The 8,772-nt window shown below is 35.1% G+C and overlaps 2 protein-coding genes across 2 annotated transcripts; one reads left to right on the forward strand and one right to left on the reverse strand.

The window, feature by feature from the left end:
- Positions 1-110: 110 nt before the first annotated feature.
- Positions 111-1,729, forward strand: LOC109218053. Its single transcript, XM_019382370.1, has 3 exons — positions 111-254; positions 448-553; positions 1,252-1,729. The coding sequence occupies exons 1-3, from the start codon at positions 222-224 to the stop codon at positions 1,395-1,397; spliced, it is 285 nt and encodes a 94-aa protein (XP_019237915.1). The 5' UTR covers positions 111-221; the 3' UTR covers positions 1,398-1,729.
- A 2,465-nt stretch (positions 1,730-4,194) lies between these two features.
- Positions 4,195-8,170, reverse strand: LOC109218056 (glutathione S-transferase DHAR2). The gene is made up of 6 exons (XM_019382372.1): positions 8,005-8,170; positions 7,042-7,132; positions 6,803-6,946; positions 5,326-5,443; positions 5,089-5,229; positions 4,195-4,482 (listed from the first exon to the last, which is right to left on the reverse strand). Exons 1-6 carry the CDS (start codon positions 8,060-8,062, stop codon positions 4,396-4,398), a joined length of 639 nt encoding a protein of 212 aa, XP_019237917.1. The 5' UTR covers positions 8,063-8,170; the 3' UTR covers positions 4,195-4,395.
- Between the last annotated feature and the right edge of the window lie 602 nt (positions 8,171-8,772).

Genomic DNA, 8,772 nt, shown 5'->3' on the forward strand with positions numbered 1-8,772 from the left:
ATTTCACAAATCTCCTCTAATCCTCTCTCCACCAATTATAATTTATCTCTCACGTGGGATTCTTGTCCCTACAACTACTATACTTCTCCTTTTGCACACTATATAATTTTATTCCATTTCACTCCTCAGCTCATGATCTCTTATCAGACATTACAATTCATGTATAATCTGATCTCATTTTCTTGAACTTGCTTTTGCTGAAGATCGGATACTAAACAATAATGGGTGATTCCTCTGCTTCATACATATACATGGTAAATAAAAAGTTGCATAATTCTGGTTTACGAATTCTGATCGCTTTTACGCGAGAAAGACCAACTTCTGATTTAACTGACTCAAATTTACTTTTGTTGATTCTGCCTTTGGAATTTGGAAATCTTATTTATTCTGGTATATTTATTTGTTTTTGGTTCCAACCATCAACTAACCTGATTATCCTTCATTTAGGTACAACACCTAATAGAGAAGTGCTTAATATTCCACATGACCAAAGAGGAGTGCATGGAGGCCCTTTCCAAGCATGCAAATATCAAACCTGTCATTACTTCTACTGGTTTGTGCTATAACTTTTCATCGGATTTAACTTATACAGTCAAACATCTCTATAACAACCTCGTTTGTTTCGATATTTTTTGGTTGTTATATAGGTCATATATTATAACATTACATAAAAATCGGTTCCGAGAAAAACTTGACTTTTATAATGAATGACTATTATATAAAGATGTTGTTATAGAGAAGTTTGACTGTATACGAAAAATTTTATATTATCAGTGCATTTTAACATGTTATATTGTAGTAGCAAGTTACTATAGTTTCACTTACTATAGACAATTACCAGTATTTATCTTTTAATTAAGTGACCTGATAATTTAAATTTTCTTTTACATTGTCAATATATATAGATGTTATGCGATCTTGTGTTGTTGCTATTCCTACACATGCATGCACAAATTTGCACTATATGAGGGACTTGGAAACCATAAGCTAAGACTACTTTTAACCATTATTATAACTGTAATACAGTCAGAATAATACAGTCAGACCTCTCTATAATATCCTTATATAAAAGTCATTTACTATAAAACACAAGTTTTTTTTTGGAACTAATTTTTATGTTATGTTATAATATATGTTTTTTACAACAGCACTTCACTATAGTAACCAAAAGATATTGGAACAGACGAGGCTGTTATAAAGAGATTTTTCTCAAAATGATATTGCTAATAGGAAATTTCCTGTATTTTGCAGTGTGGAATGAGTTAGAGAAGGAGAATAAAGAGTTCTTTGAGGCATATTCTCAATCACATAACAAAGATTTCATTACAGAGGAAGAGACAAGTGCAATGATTCAGAAAATGATATTGGACAATGATCATACAAAAAATTCAGACTAAGATCGTTTAATTTGAAGGAGTTACACAGGGAATAACATATAAACGTGCTAAAGTGATATATTGTTGATAGTAATGTTCTGTTGCTTTCTGCTCGAACAGTATATACATATGCCAAAAATTGAAATGTATCTAGATGCGGATCTGTGGCTGGTTCTGTTGCTTTCTGCTCGAACAGTTTATACATATGCAGAATTGAAATGTATATATATAATAAGGTTACACTCATTTTGAATACGTTGGCCAGCTCTAAGATCATGGATTCACCTGGCTGCGTCAATGGAACTATGGGAGTAGTACCAGAAGCGAATCTAGAATTTTTAGTTTATAAGTTCTGGATCATAATCTTTTCTACTTGCTGGGTTCTAATTAGACTATTTATCTATATTCAATGAATCTTTTAACACAAATACAGGGTTTGAACCAAAGCTACTGAGTTCTGCCGAACCGTTGCTATAAGGCTAGCTCCGCCCCTGAGTAGTACTACAACAACAACATACGCAGTATTATCCCACACTGTGGGGTCTGGGGAAGGTAGTGTGTACGCAGACCTTACCCCTACCTTGTGAGGATAGAGAGACTATTTCCAATAGACCCTCGGCTCAAGAAAGTATATGCACCACATTAATGAAAATATAGACAAGAAGGGACAGTACCAAAAAGTCATATAAAAGCAGGAAAAAAAAAACAACAAGATAGTAAGGTTATCAATAATGGAAGAAAACAACGATTGGTCATAAAAACCTACTACCAACAGAAAGCGAGACTGCGTGCCAATACTACTGTTATGAACACTCTAAACTATCTATTCTACTACCCTAATCCCCGACCTTCGTACCTTCCTATCAAGGGTATATTATGGTACGATGGTCTATTATTGAAATGTTTATTGTACTATATGTGTATTCATTGAGCTCCCAAATCCCAAGTTGAGTAGATATAACAGAGTACTGTTCAAGCAAGTTTGTATTGATGAGCCAAAATCTCAAAAGAAGGGTGGGTGATTGAGACTAGGCTTGTTAAATAGGAGTTGCTAAGGATGTTTCATGGGCCCTTGGAATCTTCAATTGTCATCTCTGTAAGGTGTTGTCTAGTGAATTTGGATTTCTAGCTGTCTTGTAGTGCTGCACAAGATTCATGTGACTTGTTATTTTGCTGTTATTAAGCAATTAATAAAGTGTAACATAGTGGGGGCTACTTATTCATTTTCATGTCGCAATCATGGAATATGTATTCACAATAATCTGGATTCTGTATTATGAAGATTTATCATACATTGATTAAGTCTTACGGTTGTCAACTTACCTCAACTTTTTTCTATAATATAATCCGAGCTTGAGACCGGCAATATGAACCAGAAAAAGCCTTTTAGTTAGTGAGGAGTCATACCAACGACTCAGAACTGAGGCATAGTTATTGTTCACTTATAGCAGATTCGAACCATCTTTCAAAATGATAAGATTCAAACAAATAAAATGTACTAGTAAATTCCGACCCTGACTGCCCAACCTGAAAGCGGACAGCTAATGCGTTCCACTTATTGAACATGGTTCTATGGTTGGTCCGTGACCCCTGTACATCCCAGAAGCTTCTCTTTCATATTGATGAAAGCGCTAGGCACCTCTTAACAGTTCAAAGTCCCCCTTGGCTTGTCCATATTATCAAGCCAAGAGGATCTGAGTCTATTAGGGTGAGTTACAGGTTTCATTGCAAAGACAGTAAATAATTTGAAGAATTAACGTATAGTTGCTGTCAGCTTGTTGGATGTATATGGCTTTTCTCTTGCTTTTTGGCTATTCACTATAAAGACAAAGTTTAGGAGAAACCAACACTTAGCTCATTGTCTGATATCTTAAGTCATTTTGGTATTCACTCTTCACTTCAAGGACAATATTGTCGTTTGATTGTTAATAACCTTATTCAAATTTTATACACTGTCCAAACAGAAGAAAATCCAAGCTTGTAAGATATTACTCTACACTTAAAAAGAATATCTCGACTCAACAAATGAAAAGATTTCACAAATTATACATCTCGTCATCACTTTGCGCCTGGGGCTCGAGTTCAGAAAAAGGAACTAATAAAACGATAACACTGAGCACGTCAAAGGGTATGGTCTAACGGTTAATAAAGTAGGTGAAAATCAGTGTTCAAATCCTAGTAGAGACAACAAACGTGCCCGACAGAATAGTCGATGTGTCGAAGAAGCCTGAACATCATCATTACAAATAAATAAATAAATAAAATGACAACATTTTGATGACAACTTGTGAGCCGTAACAATCCAGGCCTAGGTCTTCAAGTTCCCAACAGTGAACAACAACAAAAAACCTAGTATAATCCCACAGGTGGAGTCTGGAGAGGTAGGTGGAGTCTGGAGAGGGTAGTGTGCAAGCATACCTTACCCCCACCTTGAGAAGGTAGAAAGGCTGTTTCCGATAGACCCTCGACATAAGGAAAGATGAAAAAATAACCAATAGCAACAAAGCAGCAACGACAGCAAAGTTCCCAACAGCGAACATTCAAAAAATTAAGGAACTGAACAGGTGAGAAAGCTTCTCTAATTCGGAACATAGTACGCAACCTTTATTATTTTATCCAAGTGATCATATTCTCTCTTTAACTAAACTAAACTAAACGACGAGTGCAAAGCTCTAGCAACATCTAGTTTACTGGAAAAAAGGAGTGACTAATGTAACATTCCTTCAGCTGACTTGACTATATCTATATTTGATCAAGGCATGCTTCACTGATAACTTGGATATCTCTCTCTAGCAATTCTGTATAGCAGAAACCGAAGCAAAAAACTAACCACCAGCATATTTCATTAGCTAATACGAGATTTTAGAACATGACTTATTTATTAGAACATAAAGAGCAGTACAAGCATGATCCAACATTAACAATTTTTAGATCTTACAAGATGCATTCATATTTCATAATGCTGCATCCTCAACTGCTACCTACCCGCGAAAAAACGGGATCATAATTTTGAGTAGGTTCATGGATTGACCTTTGGGGCCCACCCTGCGATGACATACTCTTTTGCAGCCTTGGTTTTCTGGAAAGACTCTCGCTCGAAGAGCAACTGCAGGAGGAGACAAAAAGGTGTCAACTCTTGCACCACTTTGCTTTTGTTACGAAAAAATGGAAGAAATAACATCCTAGCACAAGCTAAGCATGGACAGGGCGAAATAAAAGAATAGGGAATCATAAAACCAGCAGCTAATATGTGAAAAGTTTTATACCATACTCAAAATTTTATACTTCCGCTGTCCCATTTTATGTGAAAAGTTTTAATTAGTAGGAACATTAAAAAGTTAGTGTTAAAAGACTGCTACCCTTTCAGCACACAGATGAGAAATAAAACAAACTATATGCATGGAAACCCTATTGAAAATATAGAGTTCCATGAGGAGAAAGAAGCCTGTTAAATGGATGACAGACAGTATAAGCTGTCCCAAATATGTCTTCTTTGTGCAACTAAGACAGCTGATTCTTATCATATCACTGCTTCCATACATTCCCTTTAAATTATTCCCTCATACATTACACTGGGTTTTTTTTTTGTTGTTGTTGTTGTTGTTGTAGTACAGAAATCATCAAATGGAATTAACACTTACTTAAAATTAGGAATTCATGTTGTTGAAAGTAAATTAAGCACAGAGACGCACCGAGAAGAGAGAGTGCATACCTTCATGTAATTACGCACGTGACTCAAGCTTTCAGGCACACTCCACTTCTTGAAGTGGCCAAGAGCCACCTCGAGATGGTACAGTTTTGGAGCCAAACTCAGATCGACTGAACAAATATTCACCCCATTGACATATGGTCCCTGAAGAAATTCACCACCAACTGAAGTTAACATCACTGTAAAAATAAGAGAAACATAAAATAAAAAATATCAGGCAGCTCAGTGAAAAAAGCATACATGAGCCTTGAGATGCTCTTCCAAAGCCTTTAATTCGTCGAGCAGAGCCTGCTCAGTACCATCACTAGCATCCTTGCTCTTCAGAAATGAGACAAAGGTAGGAAATATTTTCGAGCCCCTGTAATCCCAGGTAAGTTACAGATGATATTCCACCCGTTGACATCAAGGGAATAAAAAGGAAACAGCAACAGACGGACAAACACAGTATAGAGACAATCAAGTAAAAGGAAACACTCGGTAGACGAACAAACTAATTACTCCTTTGCTCCTTATTGAATCTCCATTTTGACTTGGCATATTAGTATGAGAATCTATATGTGAAAAATATGAAGCACTGTGGTAACTTTTTGTTTCTGCAAACAAGATAATCTTGTATGTAGTAATTAAAATGTAAAAGGTGGTGCTTGGTTCAAAATTTTGAAAGAGCTTTTGCAGAAGTTTTAGAATGTAGTAAGAACTGCTTATCAACCAAAACGACAAGAAAGGAAAAACAATTTTTTTTCAGAAACTCTTCTTCAAAATTTTAAACCAAATGCTATCTAAGACATTTGAGATAGACAAAGACAAAATATGTAAATTCAATTTCGAACACAGGAAGTAAGAGTTCTTGCATGATCTAAAGAAACTCAAGGCATAAAAGTGAAGAGAATTATAACAGAGGTCATTTAAATTTTAACCCGACCAGGGTAGGGTTTTTTTTTTTTTCTTTTTTTTTTTGGGGGGGGGGGGGGGGGGGGGTCGGGGGGTAGGGGGGTAGGGACGACACAACAAAGAGTGTAGACTAAGCCTTACCCTAGTAACTTAAGGGGAAAAAAATTCAGAAAGAAAAGCCTTTTTTTAAATATCAACAAAATTAACAGGGAACAGATAGTCCAAAGAATTTTAGGGGGTAAAAAGCAAATAAAGGTACCGGATTAATCTGAAATGTTAGCATTAGGGAGATGAGGCTAAGTAGTTTGAACTAGTTTGATCAAAGGGATAAATTACTGAGTGTTTGAACGAAATATGCCCAAATGGAGCAAAATGTATATTGAGGATTCATAAACCCGAACCAACTATTTTGAACCGAGCTGTAGTTGTTTTGATGGTGCAAGGAAGGAGGGGATCCTATTCATATCATACCCAAACCTAAGACAGATTAACAATTTACTTCATCCCAAAGAAAAAGAACTAAACTTGGGGAAGTTAAAACAAGAAACCTTTTCGCAGAATTTTGAAGGTAAAATGCCATGTTAATGTAACTGGAAAACAGCAACTCTGTAAAATGCTTCCACTTTTAATATCAATAGGGAGTAAGGGACAAATAGATAATGTTACAAAATTATCTTCTTCTTTTTGTATAGCTTGTGATACATGTAACATGAAGTTTCAATTTATCTATAGCAAGTAAATGCAGAGATGCAGCAATAAAATATGCAATGTGGTCAGCGTAGAAACTAATTTAAACACATGGGGAAAAAATAGGAAGAAAACATACACAGAAGCAAATTCGGATGGAGTAGAGAGAGAGGGATTTGGGTATTTCTCTTCGAGGAGCGCAACAATAACATCAGAATCAGGGATCCATTTTTCATCAAACTTGATCACTGGGACTTTCCCTTCTGGGTTCACTTCCAAGAACCTGAAACCACAACCCCAACACAAAATTTTCACTATCAGAGTTAAAAAAAATGTAATCTTGGGAATCAAAAGAGTAATTTTGCTTCAAAATTTTACCATTTGGGCTTGTCACTAACATTGATCAAGTGCATCTTGTAAGGCACTTTCTTTTCCTCCAATGTCAGAAGTGCCCTTTGGCTAAATGGACCTAAGTATCACAAAACCATCAAAATTTCAGAAAATATAAACACCAAAGCCATGAATTTGACCCAAAAAGAGAAAACCACACACAATTCCTCCAATGCCAGAACAACCCTTTGGCAAAATGAACCATGGAATCATAATAACATCACAGATTCAGAGAAATTGAAACCAAATCCATCATTATTTACACACGCCTGCGCACAACAACAAGGATAAAAATCTTAAACAGCAAGAAATTACAGTCTCAGAAGTACCCTTTGGCTATATGGAGCTTAGTAAAAAAAAACTCAATCCAAAAAAACTGAAAATTTACCCCAGCAGACACACACACACTAAAACAATGGTATAAATCTGAAAGAGCAAGAGATAATTGCAGTCCAGAAATACTCTTTGGCTAAGTGGACCTTAGTATCACAAGACCATCATAAATCAGAATAATTAAAACCAAAGCCATAAATATTTGACCAAAAAATAAAACGCGCGCACACACACACACTCACTAAAACAAGGGTTAAAATCTTGAATAGCAAGACATTACAGTCTCAGAGATACCCTTTTCGCTAAATGGAGCTTAGAATCAAGAAAGCATCACACATTTCAGAAACACTCAGACCAAAGCCATGAAAATTTGCAGACAAGAAAAGAAAACACACACAGACACACACTAAAACAAGGGTATAAATCTTGTACAGACCAAGAGATTACAGTCTCAGAAGTACTATTTGGCTAAATGGACCTTATATCACAAAACCATCAGAAATTCAGAAGAAAAAATCAAACTCGTAGAAATTTGCACAAATAAAAACACACAAAAAAAAAAAAAAAAAAAAAAAAAACTAGAACAAGGGTTTAAATCTTAAAAGAGCAAGAGATTACAGTCTCCGAGGACATTAGGGGCACCCACAGCAGCCTTGACACAGATTTCAACAGCCATTGATCAACAAATTTTTTTTCTTTCTTTTTTGTAGTGTGGTAAGGACTAGAGAATTCTACTCTCTGTGAATATAGTGTTTTTCTTTTGGAAACTCTGTGTGTGAAGTGTACCATAGCGTCTATTTAAAGCATTTTCCACATGTCCAAAGCAGGGGCTACGTTGCAAAATTGTATTCACAAATGTGGACAAAAATGGTTTCCTTTTAAAAAATATATATATATTCTCTTTCAATTTGTGTCTTACACTCTTACTATCCTTTTTAATTTATTTAAAAAGAATATTTTTTTCTATATTTAACTTCCGTTTGGACATAAATTTGAATTTTTTTTTCAAATTTCATTTCTAAATTTTTATTTGTTTATATATTTTAATTATTTGTTGGCATATTTTAAAAATAAAATCTTCAAATCTCAAAAATGCATGTCCAAATAAAATTTCACTTTTCAATAATCATTTTTCTTCTCATCTTCAAAAACTTATTTTTTTTCGTTTCAACCAAATCGATATCAAACACAAGCTTAGTAACTCCAAGCATATTTGATGCCACATTCAACGCCATTTGGTGCACTACATTCATCTTTTGTTTAATATAACAAGATTTAAAATTCTTCCATACTTTTCTTAAACTCCTTATACACGAAACCCGGAATTATGAGCTTCGGCAACAGGATTCAGACCCCTTTCGAAAAGCTAGAAAAACATCTGATGGT

Source organism: Nicotiana attenuata, unplaced genomic scaffold (genome assembly GCF_001879085.1).
Source record: "Nicotiana attenuata strain UT unplaced genomic scaffold, NIATTr2, whole genome shotgun sequence".
Lineage (NCBI taxonomy): Eukaryota > Viridiplantae > Streptophyta > Magnoliopsida > Solanales > Solanaceae > Nicotiana > Nicotiana attenuata.

Bases quoted from the DNA above. Each gene is read 5' to 3' on its own strand.
- LOC109218053 (XM_019382370.1), top strand. From the start codon at position 222: ATGGGTGATTCCTCTGCTTCATACATATACATG. The intron at 255-447 runs GTAAATAAAAAG...TCCTTCATTTAG, and splicing joins CTGCTTCATACATATACATG to GTACAACACCTAATAGAGAA. The intron at 554-1,251 runs GTTTGTGCTATA...TGTATTTTGCAG, and splicing joins ACCTGTCATTACTTCTACTG to TGTGGAATGAGTTAGAGAAG.
- LOC109218056 (XM_019382372.1), bottom strand. From the start codon at position 8,062: ATGGCTGTTGAAATCTGTGTCAAGGCTGCTGTGGGTGCCCCTAATGTC. The intron at 5,444-6,802 runs GTATGTTTTCTT...CTGGGATTACAG, and splicing joins CCATCCGAATTTGCTTCTGT to GGGCTCGAAAATATTTCCTA. The intron at 4,483-5,088 runs GTATGCACTCTC...CTCCTCCTGCAG, and splicing joins ACGTGCGTAATTACATGAAG to TTGCTCTTCGAGCGAGAGTC.